We start from the raw sequence: 24,466 nt of genomic DNA on the forward strand, positions 1-24,466 counted from the left end.
TCTCTTCGTTCCATTCTTCGCTGTGTAGTTCTCAGCTTCTCTTCCATCCTTTTGTTGAATGCACAAGTTTCACTTTATCCCTAGGGGCTCACATTTGGTGAGTATAGGCTTGGCACACCCAGGGTCCTGAGCTGGATATCATCATTCTTCTCTTTCTTGGTGATTCCTCTCTCTCTCTCTCTCTCACACATATACACACAGGGTAACTTGAGAATTTTTTTGGCTGTGCAGCATAAGCCTCGGGCTTCCTTGCACCATATGGCTAATAACAATAATAAGTTATGGTGGGTAGAATACATTGGTTCATTATTTTACATTTCAGACAAATTGGGATATTGCTCCTCAGTATGTGACTATATTTCCTGAATGCTATCCATCCAAAATTTATTCTTCTCTTGATTCCAGCCATTTATCATTATTACGGCTAATTACTTGTCCCAGATAAGTATATGACTCCACTTTTTCAATTACTGCTCCTTCAATCATTATATCCCTTTCTATGACATACTTGTTCATTATTACTTTTGTTTTAACCATATTCATCTTTAGTGCAAAATCCTTACTAACTGTGCATAACTGATTAAGATTTTCCTCTAATTCTTTGGGATCGTGGCTTATGACCAAATGTCATCTGCAAATCGTAAATGGTTTAGGTACTCTCCATTCACATTGACTACTTTCTGTGACCAGTCTAATCTTCTGAAAGCTTCTTCAAGGGGCAGCACTAAACAACTTTGGAGATACTGTCATTTTTCAATTTTAAATTTACTACTGTCTTTGTCTAATCTAATAAAGGAGGTAGCGTTCTCATATATTTTCTTCAAAATCATAATATATGGGGGTATCTATGCCTAGTCTTTCCAGTGCCCGAAACATTGACTTATGCTGTATAGAGTCAAATGCCTTTTCATAATCCACAAATGCCAGGCATAATGGTGTTTTATATTCATTTGCTTTCTCCATTAGCTGTGAATCTTGTCCTAAAACCAGTTTGCTCTTTCGGTTAATTCTCATCAAGTATTCTTTCTAATCTGTTAGTAATGACCCTTGTGAACAACTTTTAGATGTGGGATAACAAGCTAATTGGTCTATAATTTCCAATCTCTGATTGATCTCCTTTCTTATCAGCAAAACTATGATTGCATTATTCCACTGCTTAGGCGTCACACCTTTTCTAATGCACTTTGTGAAGAGCCTTGCCAGTTTTTGTGTTATGTCTCTTCCTCTCAATTTTAACAACTCAACAGTAACTTCATCTTCCCCCTGGGCTTTCTGATTCTTCATTTTCTTCAATGCATGTTCTACCTCATCAGGAAGAATATCGGGTATGTCGTATGTGTTGCTAATTTGCAATCCATCTTCCCCGCTGCTGGCATCACCTCACTCCTTGTATAATTCTCTATAGTAGTCTTCTGCTATTTGAATTATGCCTTCTCTGCTGTTTATAAGTACACCATCGCTATTCTTCAGTTTCAGTATCATTTGTCTTTCTGTATTACTGCTCATGGCTGCTGATTTAAATCCTTTGTTTTCCCTTAATGCTTGTTCTACTTTTCTTGTGTTAAATCTTCTTATGTCCTCTCTGAGTCTCTTTCTAATGGCTTTGCATAACTCAGTATACTCAATTTTCTCCCTGTCAGTGTTTTTCTTGCTCTTCATTTGTCATCTTTGGTTCATCATGACAAGTGTTTCTTGACTAATTTTTTCTTCTTTGGATTTCTTTTTACCTATTGGTTTCTTGGGCTTTATAACTTTTAGAAAGTTGTAATATTCCTCGTCAATATCTTGGTCCTGAGCAGTCTGCAGAAGCTCAAACTTGTTTTTAAGTTCCAGTACATATTTATCCTCTTCTGTTATCTCAAAGACCTACGTATTATTTACTTGAGTCAGTTTTTCATTTCTTCTCTTACATCTAAAAAAGTCTACTACTCATTTTTACTCATACTCAGATATCTAGGCAAGATTACATATCATAAATATCAACACATCATAAATACTGCTTCCTATGCATCAAGTAAACAGTTCTTTTTTTGCAGTCGGTATTACTTTTCTCTTAAAAAACTACTGACTACAGATTTAGTCAGTAGCGTATATTTGGGATTTGTATGTATACAAATCCCAAATCTACGCTACCACAGAATATTTATTCTCATATGAGGGATGGTGTCCCAAAATCTCTCCAGTTTCTGGTCTCCATTCAATAGAGTGAACTCAAGTTAATTAATAACCTATCTCTTACAAAGTCTCTTCTCCGTCTCATTTATGTTTGGTTTCTGCTGCATGATTTTTCTACATGTGCTTTCATCGGCACTGTTCTTAATGCATGTACTAACTAACTGGGAGAACTTCTAAAACTTGACCACGGGAGACAAAATTTGTAGAGACCAAACTGTAGCACAATGAGGAATATGACCTAGAGCAGCAGTTCCCAACCTTTTTAGACTCGCAAACCCCTTTCAACGTAATATTTTTATTATAAAATATTTCCAATACCGCGTTTTTATAAGCGACATTGCGTAACAATAAAAATTACTATTAAGCATTATTTATACTGTGTAAAGCAGTTATTAATCAGTCCAAATCCAAACTAGATTTTGAACAGGCCAAGAGTAGAACACTTGTTTCTTGTCCAAATGGTAGTCGAGCACTCTGGTCTCTTGCCAAAGCTATTGGCTCCAATTTTTGCCCATCTTTGTTCCCACCTCTGTCAAAACCAGATGGTTCTGTTGCCACATCAGCCAAAGATAAAGCTGACCTGCTATAGCATCCTATTTTTCTTCCAACTCATGTATTGATGATCTTGGTAAATCACCTCAAACCATTCCCAGTACAGTCTTCCATCAAAAGGATATCAGAAAGATTTTGATGAATCTGATGCTAAGAAAGCTCCAGGTTCTGATGGTATTTCTCAATTTCTTCTCAAAACCTGTGCCCCTGAACTTACTCCTGTTTTCTGTTGTCTTGTTTTGCTTTTTTATTACAAAGTATTTTTCCTCTGCTTAAAAATACGCTCACATCCAGCCAGTTCCTAAAAAGGGTTTGTTTGTTATTTGGTTTCTAGGAGCATTAGCAACTAAGGCCATATTGCTCCGGGGATATGCGGTGGTCATTCCCTGACCTTTCCACATCATCAGTATTTGGTGGGCACGGGCTCGAACTCCGGTCTAATCAAGAAGCGTGTGCTGTTCCTGCTGTTCCTGCCCACCTGGCTATGGAGGCACCCCTAAAAAGGGTGACAAATCCCTTCCATTCAATTATCGTTCTATTGTGGTTTCTACTCTTTCCAAAGTAAAGAAAAAATCAATTAACCGCCCACTCTTAAACTATCCTGAAATCTTTCATCTAATCAACGATCGCCGGTATAGATTCCGTCAGTGTTGTTTCACTGGTGGTATTCTGGCTTATGTTACCCATCTATGGATAAATACAATGAAAAAGTTTGGTGAAACTGAAGATATTGTTCTTGACATTTCAAAGGCTTTTGATTGTGTTTGGCATAAAGGTCTTCTAAATAAGCTTCCATCCTATGGTTTTCCAGCTGTTCTTTGTAATTGGGTATCCATTTTTCTCTTTGACCTTTCATTGTAGGTGATAGTAGACGGCTCTCTGTGTTCTAACTTCTCCTCTAATGCTGGTGTTCCCCAGGGGTTCAGTTCTTTCTCCCAGACTTTTCCTCTTGTATTTTAATAACTGACCTTCTTCCATTGACTGGAAATCCTATCCATTGTTTTGCTGATGATAGCACTTTGCATTCTACCTTCTAATTTGAGAAACCTTAAGCTGATCTCCAGGTAATTCTCCAGTGGAGCAAAGATAATCTAATTTCAATCATTCTAAAACTTAGTCCTATCTTATATCTCGTAAAAAGGATTCTTCTGCTCCTATGCTTATCTTCAATGACGTTCCGATTTCTAGGCAAGATTTTGGGGATTACCCTGACTTCTAATCTCTCTCTTGGCATAAACCACATTACAAATATTTCTTTCTCTGCATCGAAAAAATTGGGTTTTCTCTTTCACCCTTGGCATTACTTTTCTTTCGAACTGTTGTTGACTCTGTAGAAATCGCAAGTTCGGCCTACCATGGAATATTGTTCCCACATCTCAGACAGTGGCCCCAAAACTTCTCTCAACTTCTAGATTCCATTCAAAAGAGGGCAGTTAGGTTTATCAATGTCTCATCTTTAACAGAGTCTCTCCACTTTCTGTCTCATAGACTGTGTTTCTGTGGCATGCCTTTTCTATAGATACTTGCATGGGCACTGTTTTTCTGAATTGGTTTCTATAATTCTCACTCTCTCTTACAAAGCAGTCTGAACACGTGCCGCAACCAGTCAACATCCTTTTACTGTCCAAGTTCAAAATCACAGAACCAAATTTTCTTCTTCCTCATTTATTCATTCAACTTCTGTTTTCTGGAACAACCTTCCTTTATACATATTTCCTAAAAATTACAATCTACGGAAGTCAAGTCTAATGTCAGCAAGCATCTTCTTTATCTTTTCAACCCTCAACCCATGCACGGTAATAAGCACTATAGGTTCTAAAAAAAAATACCTAGACATAATAATGACCCTTCAGAATGAAAAAAAATTCAGTATGGAAAACATTTATTTAACATGATATACTGTAAGATAGTAAACTAATTATAAGGAATTGTGGGAGATGTGGTTTCTTTCTTTGGCAATTCTTTACTTTTTATTTAATTTAATTTTACTTTATTGTTTATTATTAGTTATATTTTGTAGTTTTCAACAACATACCTATATAAATCTAAGCAGATGCCATTATAAAATTTTTAGTGTGAACCCCCTGGAACACTTTCGCGAACTGCCGGATGGGAACCGCTGACCTAGAGAAATGTCTGAAGTGCTTTAAATACTATTGGACCTGATAATATTGACTATGGAACCAACTGATATACAAGTATCTTAGAACTATGTTGAGATACCCTTATAACTGTGTGAATTGAATACTGCTACCCCCCAGAAAACAGAATAGGAACTAATGGAACTAATAAAGAACCTTCTTAAAACATGTAACAAACCATATTATACTGTAGATAAGCAAGAATAAAAATCTGCAATAAAACTAAAAGTGACATTACTAAAAATTACTAAACCTGTTCTGATACACTCCTATTTTTGGAAAATCTCCTCCAAGGCATACCATCAAGCCTAAAGATAGGAAATATTGAGTTTTTAGCACCTTTTTTGGAAAAATAATACTCGAGCAGTATGCCCCAGGGAGATGCACAGCAATTGGTTTTTCCCCCCTAAAAGGCAGATCTCCTCCACCCATAACAATTACAACAATTCTACACTATAATCAATGAAGTTGTCACAAATTAAGGAAGCCCATCCAACACAAATTATGCCACATTAAGCTATGCAAACCAATTCAGTGGATTTGAAGTCTTCAAGCATAGTAAAAGTTGCAGGAAAAATACAAATAATACAACCATCAAGAAGCAATTTACCATGCCATAAATAAATATAAGTAATAAATAAAAATAATAAATCTGCAGCCATTGTCAATCTACTGCAGGATGGAGGCCTCCTCAACATCATGTTGAGGGAAATGGACCATAATCTGCCATGCCAATCCGGGGAAGGTTGGCAGTTTGACTGTATTTAGCAGTCAGGCACTTGAACATGGTCTATTCAAAGAGCGTGTGCTATTGCACTCCCACTCCTGACCACTCATCTACGGAGGCCTTACAAATGCAAGTAATAAACTTATATAAGTAAGAAACTGCAAACAGATCTTATTTCAGTCATAATAGGAATAAGACAAGAAAATCATTAAATCTGAGATATGCCAAAATCATGACAAATGATTAGCAAACAAACAAAAATGTCAAACTAAATCTAGAATTGACAAAATTGCTAAACTGGCAGCATTAACTTGTGTGAAAGTGATTAAAAAAATCATTAGTCTCAATATTACTGCAAAAGCAATGTAAATCAAAGAATGTACACTAATTAATCAACAACATAATTTAAAATCAGCTTAATTTGGAGAAATATAAACTGGGATGTGTGCTGCAATTAATACCATGATTACTGCATAATACATGCATATCAAACATAATCAAAATTTTAACTACTTACGTGAGCACGTCGCATACATTCTATTTCCACATCATTTTTGATAGCTTTTTTCAGGAGGATGGGACTGATTTGCTTAACACGCCATTGCTAAAAATAACATTACATCTATATATAAAGGCCAGAAAATTATTTAATTATTAGTTTTAAGAAAAGTCTGCCAAAAGTTATTTATTAAAATAAGAATTACTATAATTCTTCAGTTATGTTATGTTATGTTTGGTTTTTAGGAGCATTAGCAACTAAGGCCATATTGCTCCGGGGGCCATATTGCTCCGTGTGCTACGCACTGCTGCTCCTGCCCACCTGGCTACGGAGGCGCCTGTAATTCTTCAGTACTACAGTGGAAGAAAGAGTTTAATATTTATATAATAAAAACCGAACACCATAAAGTAATCATGTTATTGTCATAGAAATAACATAATGTAACTAAGATAATCAACATCTTGTTATGCAGCTCATATATGGAAAAGCAGTTTTATTTTGCAAATGAATAAGTTATTCTAACTTCACTCACAGAGTTCCATCCCTGTCTCACCAAAAAAAGCATTTCATTTTCATCGCCAAATCACATTATACACTAATAAAATGACATTAAAATATGACTTTAAAAAAAAAAAAAAAACATCTTCTCATTAATAAGCAGTACTATTTACAGAATAGCCAGTTTGATTTATCATTCAATAGATGCTGTTCAATGCAATTTGCATTATTTGCATTTACATGCAAATTTTATGTAAACCCACTTGAAATGGCCCAGTGGATAGGTATTGGCATATTTTTTTTTTAGTGAAACTGGACAAGGAGAGGGGTGGGGGGAGAAGAGACAGAAATTCAAAATGTGCCATTTTCAATTGCCACAGGTAATCAGTGATTTTAAGCTATTCCTCCATATGATGACCTTTCCTAATAACACAAATTCACAAATCAAAAACTTCACTGTCATTGCCATTATTGCTAGGTGGTTCTACAGAGTACAGAATTCATGGGAATCTTCTTCTAATCAATCTGAAAATATGTAAGATCCCTTTAACAAACTGTTTTACTAGTGTGTTAAAAGAGAAGACTGCGCACTTGGTGGTAGCAGGCTGTCCAATTAATTTTTGTTCTAATAAGGAAGTCAAATGCTTTCCTCTGAAAGTGGAGGAATATTCAGAGAACATCTATATCTAGATGGTTTTTTTTTTTTTTTTTCTTTAGGAGCATTAGCAACTAAGGCGATATTGGTCATTCCCTGACCTTTCCGCATCCTCCATATTTGGTGGCTCACGGGCTCAAACCCCGGTCTAATACTATTTAGAAGGAGATGTAAAAAAAGGAAAGGCAGATTGAAACAGTTTCAAATACTGCGTGCTACTGAAAAAGGTTTTGAAGTGTGTGTGTGTGTGTGTGTGTGTGTGTGTGTGTGTGTGTGTGTGTGTGTGTGTGTGTGTGTGTGTGTGTGTGTGTGTGTGTGTTAGACTAGTAGAATAGTATAAATCTCTGACAAGTATACACTGATTTGTCTTTGCATTGGCAACATGTGTAATGCCTTGTGGAGTCACCTTTTACCCATAACACAGCCATATGATGAACTCCACAAGATGTTGCAGGGTGTCCTGTGGCAGTTTTACCCATGCATTGCACAGTGTCCAGTGATTCCTGCACATTGTCAGATGGATGGTCATAGCAGCTTTATGATATCCTTCAGCATATCCTATTCCAGGGTACCAAACATTCTCAATTGGGTTGAAATTAGGATAGTTAGGATGCCACGGGAAGATGGAGAATTCATTATCATGAAACATTGTCTTGTTGATAGACACCAGAGTTTTGTCTGGATACTCTGTCATCATGCAGGGATGTACTTGGTCAGACAATAGAAAGGTAGGTGTTCCCATTGAGCTCTTGATTAATGATGATCAGAGAATCCAGGGCATGGTATGAAGCCCCGAAACCATAACATCACTGCCTCCAACCTGTAACCTTTGATAACTTCCCCTGTAAACCCTCCTCAGTGTCATTAAGGAAGATGAGAAACAGGAGTGGCCCATGATAGACTCCAATTCTACACTCATCCACCCTGAGATTTGTCCATTTATGATGACTATTCTCTGTCTCCTATCTTTTAGCCTGACCTTGATCCAAAGAGAGATCTTACCATTAATCTCAGTTTCAGTTTGCTCAAGTTTATATAACAGCTTTACTGAAACCATGGTAAATAATCGCAAGGTTGTTTCTTCATCTGTTTTATGACTGTCTTAATAATTAACTAGGTTGGTCAGGTAACACTTTCCCCCTCACAAACCTATACTGTGATCCATTAAGGATAGAAAAGTTTAATTAAATTTGGGATCTGAATTCCCCTTAAATTCTTGAAGTCTTTCTTGTAAATCCAATTTGGACACCTGCAGTCAAGAGTTGATTTTGAAAGCTGATTTCATGCTGTCATCTATTTATAGTTAGTAGGAGACATGGGTGGGAGATTGCAGCATTATTAGAAAATTTTCAAGACAGTTTGTACAAGGGCAGGTCAATAAGTAATGTACAGTTACTCACACACGCATATGGAAGTGGGGAGATTTATGATGTACACTTGTACTACAAATTACCCATTAACACACCTAACACTTTTTATGGTGTTTTTAGATCTGAAGATATGGATGGACAAAGTGACAGCCACACATTGGCAGTGGTGTGTGATGGAGTTCCTGGTCAAAGCAGGTGATGAGTCAGCCACATCTATCCATTGAAAACCTCTGGCAGTCTATGGGGAGCAGACAATTGATCAAAGTAAGGTCCAGAGGTGGCTCCAGCAGTTTCAGGAAGGTGATTTCGACATCAAGGACAGAGCAAGAGCTGGAAGACTATCATCTGTTACAAACAAGGACAGAGCAAGAGCTGGAAGACTATCATCTGTTACAAACAGTGAAAACGAAGAACCAATTGAATAGCTTATTCAAAATGACAGGTGCATAACCACTTGACAAATGATGGACACTGCAAAAATGTCCAAGAGAAGTGTGAGGTCATCAGAAGACTGGGGTATAGAAAAATCTGTTCTTGGTGAATGCCTAAGCTGTTCACATAAGAGCTGTAAGGAAAGAGAACTCTGAAGATCTTCTGGAGAGGTTTGGTACTGGCAGTCCTGAGTGCTTTAAAGGGATCTTCACATGAGGAAACACGACTTTTCCACTATGACTCACAAACCAAATGACAGCCCATGAAATGGGCACACTCAACCATAAAAATCCAAAACTTTACAAATCATCAACAAAGCCACCTTTTGGGATCAAAATTGCATCTTTTTAAAATTTTTTTTTTTTTTTTATCAATTTCTTGGAAAACCATCAACACAGCAAGATACTACTTTTCCCTGGAAAAGCTTAATCAAGCTCTGAAAACCAAAACACCTGAACTGAATCAACAGGATATCAAGTTCAACAGGATAATGCAAGGCCACACACACAGCACAGATGACACTATCAAAGGTCGCCTAGTTTGGGTGGAGCGCCCCATCAGTTTTTTTTTAATTTTATTTTTTTTGTTTAGTAGACTGAAGGCATGCATACCTGTGTGGTAAGATGTTTGAAAGTGATATGAAACTCATATCTGACATTAAATAGTCAGCAAGTATGGTAATTCTTACATTGAGTGATATTTTCACACAGATGAAAGATTGTATTTTATGTATGTGAAGTACGGTTAGACGTTTATATTTGCATAAAATTTGCATTATGTTTACATAAAATACAAATTTTATGTTGACAGCATATTATTATTATTAGCCATATAGTGCAAGGAAGCCTGAGGCTTATGCTGCACCAGCCAAAAAAAAAAAAATTTCTGAATTACCCAGAGAGAGAGAGAGAGAGAGAGAGAGAGAGAGAGAGAGAGAGAGAGAGAGAGAGAGAGAGCTTTCTGTCAACATTTCTATTTATAGTTTTTTTAATAATAAAACAAAGAAAAAAAAACAACAATTATTACACAATGCTAAAACTTATTATTATACACTGATTGGCCACTTTAATATGCACACTTATCATTTTCAGACAATGGAGTGCTCCTTCAGTAACACACCACCATATGATTGTACCATGAGATATAAAGCAGGCACACACACAGATACAGAACACAAGGGAAGCTCTATCTGTGCAAAGAAGTGCAAGAACTGGTAAGACGAAAGACTTAAGTAATTTTGAAAATAGCATGGTAGTTAGCACCAGACATGCCATGAGATATAAAGCAGGCACACACACAGATACAGAATACATGGGATGCTCTATGTGTGCAAAGAAGTGCAAGAATCAGTAGGATGAAAGACTTAAGTGATTTTGAAAATGGCATGGTAGTTGGCGCCAGAGATGCCAGTATGATCATGGAAACTGCGGCCTTCTTCTTGGGTTTTTATGTGCCTTGGGAGCATCCAAATTGGTCCAATAACCAAATAACAATGGCGATAGAACAAATAATGATCCTGTTAACAGAAATGGCTCATTGATGTGAAAGCTAATGGAGGCTGACAAGATATGTGCATGGTATCAGAAAGGCTACAGTCAATCAAATAACATCCAAGTATAATGCTGGTAACCAAGGAGGCATTTCAGAATACACTCAGAATACATTGTACATTCCCATGGATGGGATAATGAAGCTGAAAGCTGAACTGAGTTTCATTTCTGTCAGTGAAGAACAAGAAGGTAGTTACAATGGGATCAGGAACACCAAATCTGGACAATGAATAACTAGAAAAATGCTGCCCAGTCTGATGAATCCCTGTTCCTGCTTTTTCATACTGACCAGAGTAACAGAATATAGAAAACATGGTACGAGCCCATGAACCCATCCACACATGTGTGTGGGGGCATTCCAGTGGTGTACACATTGGGTTCTTGATACCAGTGGAGCCACTTTAGTTATTTGTAAAATGTTTCTGATTACATACATCCCTTCATGGATGTGAGATCCCATCCATGAATGAGTTCTTCCAAAATGTGAAGGGTCAGAATCGTATAGAATTTGTTCCAGGAACATCTGAGTGAGTTTAGCATGCCATAGTGGCTTCCAGTCAAATTTAAATCTGACTCAGCAACAATGGGATGACATCAAACAAACTCAGTGCAGTAGAGAACCACAACCATCCAATTTGAAACAACTTCGGAAGTAAATGAGTGAATATGGCCCAGCACCCCAGTGGCATGCTTTTGACACCTCATTAAATCTATGCCACAGCAAATCCAGGCAGTTAAGGAAGAGATACAGGAGGATGTATTTGCCCCTCAGTGTATAGTAATAATAATATTAAACACAGAAAAAGATACATAAAACATCATAAGAAAGCAATACAAAAAAAAAAAAAAAAAAATCACATATTACTTTTTATATCATAAATATAATTTTATATTTGTATTATGAAAATGGATATTTTTTACAGTCAAAGGCAACTACATTTTGTAACATCTGAGTTTAGAACTCAAGGGATGCATTACACTGGGGGATTTCTACATGGCTGCACAATATGAAGGAGAAGGCCACACACACAGACAAAGGGCTGAACACTCCTCAGATAATGGGTGGTAAGCAATGGTATTGTAGTATATTTTGAACTTAAAATAACATTAAATTATTTAATTTAATCTAAACATTAATATTGGTCCCCAGGGCTTCTCACAGAGAGGTATGACAGAGTAGGATTTCTAGCTAGCAGTCTAAAATGCTGATGGAATTGATATTCACATTTCACTCGTGAGCTGAGTGGAACAAATATCAGTTAACTGAAATGGAACTGAGACCCATTATGGAAAGTCTCCAAAAGCCATACTTACTTTTTCTAACAGAATCCCAATTATCACTTGTCTCAACTACTTTCACTTTGAAGCAGAAAAAAAAAAAGTCATAGTGATTCCATTCTCTTCAACAGTGATTGTTGTGCATAAATCAGCTCTAATATTCTTTGTCAGAGACTTGCAAAATTAGAATTCCTTCTTTATTATCTCCATTGGCTTAAAATTTCTCTTTTCTTTTCAGCCAAATTACTCTGTTGGCCCTAACATTTTCCAAGCTGCACTAACCAATAAGAACTCTGACTTCCTTTCTTTGAAACTGCCCTCCCCCTCTCTCTCTCTCTCTCTCCAGTTTGATTTTCCTCGCAGTGAAACATTTTTCCTTAATGATTTTAATGTGCAAAAAATCCAGCTGGCTTCAGTTTTTTAGTGTCACTGACTGCATCTGATAGAGATGTTAAGGCTTTTGCAATTACTAATCTTCAGACAGATTGTTCATTTATCTAATTGGGTACGAGAGTATCCAAGAGTTGGACAAGATTTTGCAGCTCTGGTGAATGCTACGTTTTTATTTATATTTAGCTGTTTTATTGACTTACTTGTTATAGAAAATTATTTTCTATAAGTAGCTTTATAGATCTAGTCAAGGTCCTTGGTTTATTTTGAATTTAGAAAGCAATTTTGAAAGTTAATCCTTAGATTCCGGAGATTTACCGTTCATAACTTGCCACCATTGTTATATGATAGGGAAGTGTAACGTATATCCTGAACTTGATAGCATAGGGTTTAACGTAAAACTAGATAGCGAAATATGTAGCACTGTATTAGAAATCTGTTAGCAGAGTTTAGTATTATAAATTAATCAATTAAAAATTTATTAATCTTATTAAATTTCATTGTAAATTCAATTGTACTTAAATGGAATTGTGACCCAAACTAGACCAGCAAAGCAACGAGCACTAAGTAGGTGTAGTACTGTGGCTTGGGGGAGAACCAAAGGGGACAATTCTACAATGCATCACAGTCTAAAAAAAATGTGCGAAATGTGAAATATTTGCAGACTTGTCTAGAACAGGACATGATCTAGAAGAGGAGGATGTCTTTGTGCACAGAGTGTGAAGACATTAGAGGCCAACTCAGCATTCTGATGGGCATCTATGAGAGATTGAGGTGTAGAGTAGCTGCCCTTGAAGGTGTTAAAGTGTGGGACCCATCAAGCTCTCGACTGCCCAACTCAACGCCAGAGGTCATTCCTGTGCATCAGATAATACAGCGGCAATCTGCAAGGCAGCATGCTTTGGTACCATAGGAACTAGTCATTGTGGGTGATCACTGTCAGGGAGATGGGGAATATATTATTCAAAAGGAATAGGTGGAACAGGACCAGGGTATGTCTGCCAGGGGCCAAGGTTGACAACGTTGTAGAGCAGATATCATCATTTAAGGGCACAAAAGGTGATACTGTAGTATACGTTGGTACTAATGACATTAAGAGTAAGAGATCTGCAGATTTACTTAACAAGTACAGGTCAATGTTCGAAAAAAGTCACAAGTTAGGGTTGAATTTGAAAGTGTATGCAATTTTACCCAAACACGATAGGAGGGAGTATATGATGAAAGCCTTGTCAATCAATTCGGTTCTGAAGAGATTTATGCAAGGATAATGGGGCAGTATTTTTTTCAGCATGGTCAGTGCTTCATAACAGGAGAGACTGCTTCTACAAGGATGGGATGAGATACAGTTATAGAAAGGGGGCAATAATATTTGCTGATGCTATCGAGGCAGTGTGAGGTGGGTCGGAAAACTACTAGCTTTGGGGGATTCACAAACTAAAAGATTAACAGTAGCCGCAGGCAGAGGAAATAGTGATTCCTGCACTGCTTCCGTTGGAATGAGCAGGAACCCAGGTTGCTGGAGATTTCAAGAGCTGCTAAGAGGCATCATGGAACAAGTAAATACATGGGCTGTATTAGGGTAACCAAGAATAAAAAACAGGTACATATATACTTGTGTACACCAATGCTAGAAATATAGTAAATGAATTTGATGAATTTGAAGTGCTGATCAAGACGTCAAAGGCAGATATTGTTGGGAAATCAGAGACATGGTGTCACACATATATAAGCAGTGCGGAATTGGAATTTCGGGAGTACAATATGTAAAGAAAGGATAGACAGGGTAGGAAGGGATGAGGGGTTACACTGTTAGTTAGGAAACACAAAATCAAAGGAAATGCATCCAAATTTATTTATTTATTTTGTGTGGGATGCATATAAAAATGTATGGGATGCATATAAATTATCAGGTACCACAGAAGTCTATGGCAGATATTAACTAGTCTGTAATCAAGTCACAATGCAGGTTAAGCAAGTGAAGGCTGATTATGAGAAATCCTTGGCAAAGGTTGCAAAGAAAAACAACAAAGACTTCTTTACTTATGTAAACTCTAAGACCATATTGCTCCAGGGATATGCAGTGGTCTTTTCCCTGTCTTTTCCGCATCCTCCTTATTTGGTGGTCATGGTCTCGAACCCCAGTCTAATCAAGAAGCATTTGCTACGCACTGCTGTTCCTGCCCACCTGAATACGGAGGCTTCCCATTTGACCTTGCTCAGATAGCTGACAAACTGAATGAGTATTTTGCATCTACATTCACACAAGAGGAATTCTGTAAGGAAGAGGAGGATAGAAGTTTACTAAACTACCACAGGGAGCTAAATGATTTTGTAATAACAGACAGCAAAGTGGAGGAGAAATTGTTGAGGATAAATATAAAAAAGGCACCCGGGGTGGATGGGATCTATCCAGTTATATTAAAGGAGGCAGCAAAGGAAGTAAGCAAACTTCCTTATGAGAGCTTCTTTGGACTCAGGGGAGGTACCCATAGACTGGAGATGTGCAAATGTAACCCCAATTCACAAAGGAGGATCAAAGGCTGACACAAGTAATTATAGACCTGTTAGTTTAACCTCTGTTCCATGGAAAATAATGGAGTCACTGTTAAAGAAGTGATGCAGGATCACCTAGACCAGATGGCACTAATAGTTCAGACACAGAAGGGTTTATTAAGGGGAAGTCTTATCTGACTAATTTGACTGGATGCTATGATGTGGTCACAAAGGAACTGATGCAAAAAAATAATTTTGGTATCATATACAGTGGAACTTCTCTATTACGAACTTCTATTTAACGAATTTCTCTATATTACGAATTTTTTCGCGAAACATTGCACCTTGAAACGAAATTACATGTAAAATTAACCCCATATAACGAAGTGTTAGTCTCTCTATAACGAATTTTTAAAAAAAATTAGTAAAAGCATTTTTGAAGATTTTCAAGCATTCACCGCTAAACAGCTGCTCAAATATACTGCCTCCTTCCTTCCGAAATTGCGTATTACCATCTGGAATTAAATAATCATCCTTTTAGTGAACACTTGTGGCCGTTGACGCCCGTAGGAGGGTCTCTGTTTCATTTTTGTTACAGTTATTAAACCAAATGGGTTTTCTTAAAAGTGGTCGTAAACTTTACAATAAATAGCGTAGATTTGTAAATTGATGTTGGCTCAGGGGAAAGCGAAATTCGCTGAGGTAAACCTTTAGCATGCTGCGGCGGCAATACATAGAATGCTACCATAGTCGGTTTTTAGTAACGCCTATTGAGTGACATTCGCTTCTCACCTCAACTGTACCACGTGACCTTCATGTCAATCATTATATATGTCCGTTCTCGTCTAACTGGACCCCCAGTAGATGGTTTTCATGAATTTTTTTTTTTTTTTTCGTTCGTCATCAATCACATAGGCTTGTATGCTCTTTTTTTTTTTTTTTTTTTTTTCTCTGAAAAGTAACATACAGCATATGTTAATCATAATTTTCTTTCGTGTATATATGCATGAAAGCGGAATAAAAGAAATTCACAAAGTCGTATATTTCTTCAAAGGGAGTGAGTGATACTGTTGAATTGGCAAGCGAACTTCATTGAGTAGGCGGTACCTGTACTAACAATTCACTGTATGGCCGGCGCAGCGAAGTTTGCGGTGCAGTCCAGTAATTTTTACAATTGCGAAAACAATTGTAAAAATGTCGAAGAGAAAGTGTTTAAGTATTAATGATAAAGCAAAGATTGTTATGATATTGACCAGGGTTTTAAGAAAAAAGATGTTGCGGAGAAATATGGCAATATTTGCAAGCAGTTTATCTACGAATTTAAAAAAATCGAGAATCAATTTTAAATGCAATTGAAGGAGGAGCAGACAAGAAGCGAATTAAGTTGTGTATATACGAAGATGTTGATAAAACTGTTCTAAATGGGTGCAAATGATACGTGAAAAGAATATCCCAATATCGAGCCTAATAATTAAGCAACAAGCTCTGAAATTTGTACAGTTCTTCAGACATTAAGAATTTAATTCGAGCACTGGGTGGCTAGAAAAATTTAAGAAGCGCCACAGAATTGTGGAAAAGGTTATTTGTGGAGAAAGTGTTAATGTAAGCGAAGAAGATTGCAACAGTTGGAGGAACAATACCAGAAGATTTTGGAAGAAGATGAGCGTAAGGATGATTCTAATGCTGACGAAATGGGTTTATTCTTTAAATGTTTACCGAATAGAACACTTGCTTAAAGGATGATAAATGTTTTGGCGGAAAACAAAGCAAAGAAAGAATCACTGTGCTAGTTGGAGCAAATATGACAGGAAGTGAAAAATTAAGACTTTTGGTCGTCGGAATATCAGAAAACCCAACATGTTTTAGAGGCACAAAATCTTTGGAAGTTGACTACACCTTTAATAAAAAAAGCATGGATATTAAAACTAGACAAGCGTATAACAAAAGAAAAAAGGAAAATCGTGTTGGTAACTGACAACTGTCCGGCACATCCTGCCAAACTTAAAAGTGCGAAGTTGTTTTTACCACCAAACGTAACGTCAAAACTCCAGCCAATGGATCAAGGCATAATTAAAAATTTTAAATTTCATTATCGAAAGAGAATAATAATGAAGATTGCCAATGCGTTCTCAGAAAATAGAAACTTGGAGGTTACCTTCGAGATTGCATCTCTGAACTGACAAAAGTTTGGACAAACGATGTCACTGAATACACTATTCAAAATTGTTTTTCGAAAGCGGGATTTGCATTGAATACAGAAGTCGAACAACGACTGGACGAACAAGATGAACTGCCCCTTTCACGCTTCTTGATTAGACCGGGGTTCGAGCCCGTCATCACCAAATACGGAGGATGCGGAATGGTCAGGGAATGACCACCGCATATCCCGGAGCAATATGGCCTTAGTTGCTAATGCTCCTAAAAAAAAAAAAAACCAGCCCCTTTCACAACTGAAAAACTTTTGGATATTATTAGAATCGTCTGGAAACATCGAAAATGAAATAACAATGGATAGTTATGTTTATATGGATCACAGCAGAACATTCAAATGAAGATGAAATACTGCTGAACAGTGTTAGACGCGACCATGATCACGAAGAAATTAACGATGACGCTGAAGAGACGCATCAGAACAACCCGCAGAAAAGCCAACTCGCGAAGAAATGCTTAAAGCTTTTAAAACGGTTCGTATGGGTCTACAGTTTTGTGAAAAGGTTCCTGATAATTGCTCTGAACAAATGTGAGGTTTTCTTTGAGAATCAGACATTTTTTTTTTAATTGTACTGTGCAAACGAAAATTACAGATTTTTTTTAATTTGTGATATTTACTGGCGAAAATTGTGTAAACGTAATTTAAATAAGTATGTTTTTTTTATATAAAATACATTAAAAATAAATGTAGATTCGTTTTCATTTTCTAATTAGATAATAATTTCTAATAAAAAAGATATTCTCTGTATAACGAAATTTCTATATAACGAATTTTTTTCGCCGGATTTATCGAATTCGTTATAGGGAAGTTCGACTGTATTTGAATTTCAGGAAAGCTTTTGATACTGTTGCACAAGGAAGATTGCTTTACAAATAGGAGCAGTATGGCATTAAGGGCAAGTTGCTGCAAAGGATAAAGAGATGGTTGATTGGGAGATGGCAGAGAGTGGTAATAAATGGATACTAGTCTATGTGGACTAATGTTATTAGCAAAGTCCCCCAGAGTTCAGTGCTGAGCCCATTGTTGTTTTGTGCAATGATATCAAAGAAGGTATATCGAGCTTAATGTCCAAGTTTGCAGATAATACAAAGGTTCGCAGGGTTATTAATGACAGTAATGCTACTGCTACAGGATCTAGAAAAGTTAGGCAGATGGGCTGAGAAGTGGCATCTAAAGTTTAACATTGACAAACACAAAGTACTGTATATGGGTAGCAGTAACCCAAGAGAAATGAGTGTAGTACCAATGTGTGGTACTACACTCAGGGAGGTGGAGAATGAAAAAGAACTGAGAATAATTAGAATTAGCATTAGTACAGGCATACGATGCAAGAAAGCAAGCATATGCAGCGTCAGCCAAAAAAAAACTCCCATTTCACCCCTCCACTCATTTCAAATGCCTGTCCAGCTCAGCCTTAAATTTATTTCGGCTATCAGCTTCCACAACAAAAGATGGAAGTCTGTTCCAACAATCAACTACCTGCTGGTTAAAGGCAAATTTCCGCACATATATTCTACAACTATATTTCCTCAATTTGAAACTGTGTCCCCTCAGGATTTTAGTCTGAGCAAGAGGAAGAATCCCAACAGCATTCAGCTTGCTCAACCCATTCAAGACCTTATACACCTCAATTAGATCACCTTGCAGATGTCTACTTTCCAGGTGCTGCAATTTGCAGAACTTAAGCCTTTCTTGGTAAGAGCACACCTTTGTTCCCCTAACCAATCTTGTTGTCCTCCTTTGTACTCGTTCTAGCAACTCTATATTCTTCCTAAAATGAGACCTCCAGACCTGTACACAGTACTCTAGGTGAGGCTTGAGCATTGCCTTGTATAATGGGGTAATCACCTGCTAGCAAAATTCCTATATATCATTGACAATACTCCATGACATGCCCTGGCAGCCCGTCTACACTTCTCAGGAAACTTTATATTTGACTGCACAATTACCCTCAAGTCTTTTTCACTTTCCACTTCCCTGAGTGTAGTTTGTTTGTTTGTTATTTGGTTTTTAGCAGCATTAGCAACTAAGGCCATATTGCTCCGGGGATATGCGGCGGTCATTCTCTGACCTCTCTGCATCCTCCGTATTTGGTGGGTATGGGCTCGAACCCCGGTCTAATCAAGAAGCATGTGTTACACACTGCTGCTCCTGCCCACCTGGCTACGGAGGTGTCCTGAGTGTAGTACCACACAGTTGGTACATTTCTCTTGGGTTATTGCTACCCATATGCAGTACTTTGCATTTGTCAATGTTAAACTTCAGCTGCCACTTAGCCCATTTTCCCAACTTATGTAGATCCAGTTGGAGTAGCATACTGTCTTGACTGTCATTAACAACCCTGACAACCTTTATATCAACTGCAAAGTTACACATTAAACCTGATACACCTTCATCAATATCATTGATAAATACTGAAAACAACAATGGGCCCAATATCGAACCCTGCGGAACTCCACTAATAATATTTGTCCATGAAGAGCAGTGTCCATTGATTATCACTCTCTGTCGTCTCCTGCTCAACCATCCCTTTATCCAATTTAGCAACTTACCCTTAATGCCATACCTCTCTTATTTGTACTGCAGTCTGCCATGTGCAACAGTATCGAAAGCTTTCCTGATATCCAAGTACAGTCAGTCCTCGTATAGCTCGATAGTTGTGTTCCTAGAAACCCTCGTGCAATGCAAAATCGTGCAATATAAACAACAGGCCCTATGGGAAAAATAGGGTTAGGTGCCGACCACCAAAGGTTGAACACACATTTGTAACCAAAACATTACCAAACACAATAAATAGTCGTAATAAAATACTTACGTATTTTATTATGATCTATCGTAAGCAAACTTGTTTTTTGTTTGATTTTCTATCCAAACAGATGACAGCCGTTCCATCTCTTCCAATTCTTTGTGTCTTAATCTAATGGATTTTAATTACACTTTGAGCTGTTCCTGCTATGAAAGTTGTTTTTATTTTCTCTGCGTTCTTTGTAATTCTCGGCGTTGCCTCATTTAGGCCTGTAGCACGTGCAATATCACGCGGTCTTTCATTTCACTCAAAGCATTTCACAATTCCATATTTTTTCTCTATCGACAAAGGCGGACTGGCCATAAGTCTTACTGGGGAAACCCAGGTGGGCCGGTGGCCAGTGTGATTTTGGCCATAAACCTATGAGGCCACTATAAATTTTCCTGGGTAAGAATTTTTGACCCAGTCCGCCTCTGTTTATCGATATTGCTTTCCTTTTTCTCTCTGAATCTGCAGTGTCTTCACCAGGACGTTTCCTTTTCACACCTTTTAATTAAGTATTTTACTCATTTTTAGGGAACAAAGCACAATTACAAAACGAGGAGGCACTTGATACACATAAACAAAGCTGCGTGAACAAAGCTGCGCGCGTGTGTAGCAACTGAATAAACAACACCGTAAAGGCAGAGATACACTATTAACACCTCACAATTTACTAAAGCACATATCTAGGGGTTACTACCATAAAACAATAAAAACAATTTCCAGTTGCGTTTCTGCTAGTGGAATCTGTTATAAACTGGTAGTAAATGTGATATAATTGCATTTGCGATTATACCGATAGCTGGAATTGTGTTGGTTTTTACGTTATTATGGTGAAATGTGTTCATCCTTCACTGATATAGAAAACAAATACATTTTCAGATTCTTCTCTTCATTCCTATTGTGTTGCATTCGATTGGGGTGATTCTGCGTTTGACTGCCATTTCTTGTAAACACAAAGGCGAATCATGCATAAGCGAATTCGCTTCGTGTTATATAAGATATCGTTCCCCTATTTATAAATCGTGTATGATCGAATTCGTGTAGTGTAAACACGTGTTATACGAGGACTGACTGTATATGATATCAAAATTATTTTTGGCATTCAGGTCCTTTGTGACCACATCATAGTATCCAATCAAATTGTTCAGACAAGACCTCCCTTTAACACACCCATGTTGTGTCTTAACTATTACCGCAGTCGTGTTTAGATGATCCTGTAATGCTTCTTTGACTAGTGATTCCATTATTTTTCCCGAAACACAAGTCAAACTAACAGGTTTGTAGTTACTTGAGTCACCTTTTGTCCCCCTTTGTGAATTGGTAATACATTTGCACACACCAGTCCATGGGGACCTCCCCTGAGTCCAAGGAAGTGCTCATAATTATGGCTAAGGGTTTGCTTACTTCCTTTGCTGCCACCTTTAATATAACTGGATAGATCCGATCTACCGCCAGGTTCCTTCCTTATGTTTATCTTCAACAATTTCTCCTCTGCTTTGCTCTCAGTTATTACAAAATCACTTAGGTCCCTCTTAGAGTTTGATAAACTTCAGGCATTCCCCTCCTTGAATAACTCCTCATGTGTGAATGTAGATGGAAAATACTCATTCAATTTATCAGCTACCTGAGCATGATCATCAATAGTCAACCCATCTATGTTAAGTGGTCAAATCTGATTCATTCTATTCCTTCTAGAGTTTACATAAGTAAATAACACTTTGCTGTTTTTCTTTTTATACTTTGCCAAAGATTTCTTGTAATCTGCCTTCGCCTGCCTAACCTCATTTGTGACTTGATTACAGACTAGTTTATACCTGCCATAGGCTTCTGTGTCACCTGATACTTTATATGCATCGCATACATTCTTCATCTCTTCCACGAGCCTCATTAATAAATGAGGCTCATGGAAGAGGCTCGTCAAATTCATTTGACATCCATTTAGGCCTAAACCTTAAACAGTATTTCTCAGTTGGAATGAAAAGCCTAGTAGCCTCCAAAATTAGGTCTCTGAAGGATTACCATTTAGAATTCAATGTTGGTATCATCATTAGTTGATCCCACTGTACAGAATTTAAAAAATGTCTGAGACCTCTGGGCAAAAGCCCTTCCCTTTAGCTTTGATGGTAATTACATCTTTAAGTAATTCCCACATCAGTACATTGTGATCACTGTCACCCAGTGGTTCCTTTATCTGCAGATTCTTAATGCATGAATAATCACTGCTGATAATCATAACAGGAGTATTACTCCCTCTGGTTGTCTCTCAAAGCAAGTTGCTGTAGAAAACAGTCATCCAATAAATCTACAAAAGTCTTGCTAATGTGTGAGTGACCAACCAACAAGTTCCAGTCAATATCTGAAAAGTTAAAATCCCCCATTGTAAGACATTGTGATTAACTGGCCCACTCTATTTCTCTTCACAATTGCTCATTATCCTCATCAGATTCATTAGGCCTGTAACACACACACCTACTCTCATTTTTCCTTTCCCAGTGCTTATTTCACACCAAACAGACTCAACACTGCATTGTCCACCATCAATTGAATGCACTTCCTTAGATTTTATGTGTTTCTTAACTAACAGCATAACCCCTCCTCCCTTCCTGTCTGTCTGTCTATCCTTCCTGTACACATTATACTCCTGAAATTCCAATTCTGCACTGCTTATATCTGTGTGACACCATGTCCCTGATATTCCAACAATATCTACCTTTGATGCCTTGACTAGCACTTCAAGCTCATCAAATTTATTAACTATACTCCTAGTATTGTTGTCATGCAAGTATACATGCACCTGTTAGTTACTTTAACACAGCCCATGTATTTACTTGTTCCACTGTGACTCCCAACAGTTCTGGAAATCTCCATTACCTTGCTTTCCAGGCTGCTGCTCATTCTAATAAAAGCAGTGCAAGAATCACTTTTGCCTCTGCCTGCAGCCACTGTTAACCTTTTAGTCTGTATATCCTCCCAAGCTAGCAGTTTTCCGACTCACCTAACACTGCCTTGATATCATCAGCAAATATTTTGGCACCCTTTCTATTTAAGTGTACCTTATCCGTGTAGAAGCAGTTTCTGCTCTCAACAAGCCCAGACCAGGCTTGAAAATATACTGCCCCTTGAGCCTTGCACAATCTCTCACGGGCTGAATTGGTTGACACAGCTCTCATCATATATTCCCTAAATTGTGCAGTCTGATATGATTCGCTGAACACTGAAGACGGGTTACCAGAACAGGTCATGAAATTTTGTGAATAATATATAGGAATTTTGCTAGCAGAGACAAGGAGGTGATTATTCCCTTGTATGAGGCAATGGTCAGACCACACCTTGAGTACTGAATAGAAGTTCGGAGGCCTCATTTCAGGAAGGATGTAGAATTGCTAGTACCAATACAGAGAAGGGCAACAAGATTGGTGAGAGGAAAAAAGGGGTGCTCTTACCAAGAGAAGCTTAAGTTTTGCAAGTTGCAGAATTTGGAGACTGGGCACCTGCGAGGTGATCTGATTGAGGTGTATAAGGCCTTGAATGGTTTAAGCAGGCTCAATGCTGATGGGATACTTCTGCTTGCTCAGATTAAGAACCTGATGGGGTATCGATTTAAATTGAGGAAAGACAGTTGTAGAATAGATCGGCAGAAGTTTGCCTTTAGCCAGCAGGTAGTTAATTGTTGGAATAAATGTCCATCTGTTGTTGCGGAAGTTGATAATTTAAATAAATTTAAGGCTGAATGGACAAACATTTGGAGCGAACGGATGGGTGAAATGGGAAGGTTTTATTTATTTGTTTATTTTTTAGGCCGATGCTATATAAGCTTTGTTTCTTGCATATGCCTCAACTAATGATAATGCTAACACCAGACAATACTAATCACACACCCAACACAATCTTTTTCTCAATACAACAACACTTTAGAGCACACAGTTGATATTAGTAGTCTCTAGGCACCTCAGATCACAACTTGGTGACAGTCTATCTCAAAATGTGGCCATTCTCAGCCTTGCATTGTTTTGCATTACAGGAACGTGAAATGGGATGATCTGCTTGATTTATATTTTTCTATTTCTTGAGGAATTTCTGTTTTAAATCTTCTGACCCCAATGTTTGATCAGATCATAGTAAAGAAATTTTTCTGATAAGGATGAAATCCTATTTTGTATTCCACCTAAAATCTCATCCTTAATATCACGCTTGGTTTTCCAATGTGTGAAGCACATTCGGGTTAATAATGCAGAATATCACAAGTTTGTATCCAAATCACCCACCAGCTTCATTTTCTTCCTACATTATAACTCACAATAATTGTCAATCCAAAGTAGATTTTTGAAATGCTAAGAGTAGAAAACTTGCTTCTTGTCCAAATGTAGTCGAGTATACCGGTCTCTTGCCAAAGCTTTTGGCTGAAAATGTTTTTCAAACTATACTCTAAGGATGCAATAGAATATGATTGTTCTAATACACCTTCTGCCTTTGAAAAGGCTGATTTATTAACATCCTATTTTCTTCCTACCTCTTGCATCAACAATCTTGTAAACTACCTCCTATCGCAATCAATACACTCCACTCAATGCCTAAGATGGTATTCCAACAGAGCTTTAGGTCCTGATGGAGTTTTTCCACTTGTTCTTCAAACCTGTGCACCCAATCTTGCCCCTATTCTTGGTTGCTTTTTACACTTTCTAGTTCTACTGGTATTTTTCCTC

The 24,466-nt window shown here is 37.6% G+C and overlaps 1 protein-coding gene across 2 annotated transcripts in view; it reads right to left on the bottom strand.

Annotated features, from left to right (window-relative positions):
* LOC150083167 (xaa-Pro aminopeptidase 1-like) overlaps positions 1-24,466 on the bottom strand; it is an 886,380-nt gene that overhangs the window by 288,870 nt on the left and 573,044 nt on the right. For both annotated transcript variants that reach the window (XM_090377885.1, XM_090377886.1), the window contains one exon: positions 6,113-6,199. In XM_090377885.1, coding sequence (XP_090234011.1) covers positions 6,113-6,199 — 87 coding nt within the window. The remainder of the gene's footprint in view (positions 1-6,112; positions 6,200-24,466) is intronic.

This window comes from Mastigoproctus giganteus, chromosome 7, assembly GCF_048544385.1.
Source record: "Mastigoproctus giganteus isolate SK-2022 chromosome 7, ASM4854438v1, whole genome shotgun sequence".
In the NCBI taxonomy this organism is placed as follows: domain Eukaryota; kingdom Metazoa; phylum Arthropoda; class Arachnida; order Uropygi; family Thelyphonidae; genus Mastigoproctus; species Mastigoproctus giganteus.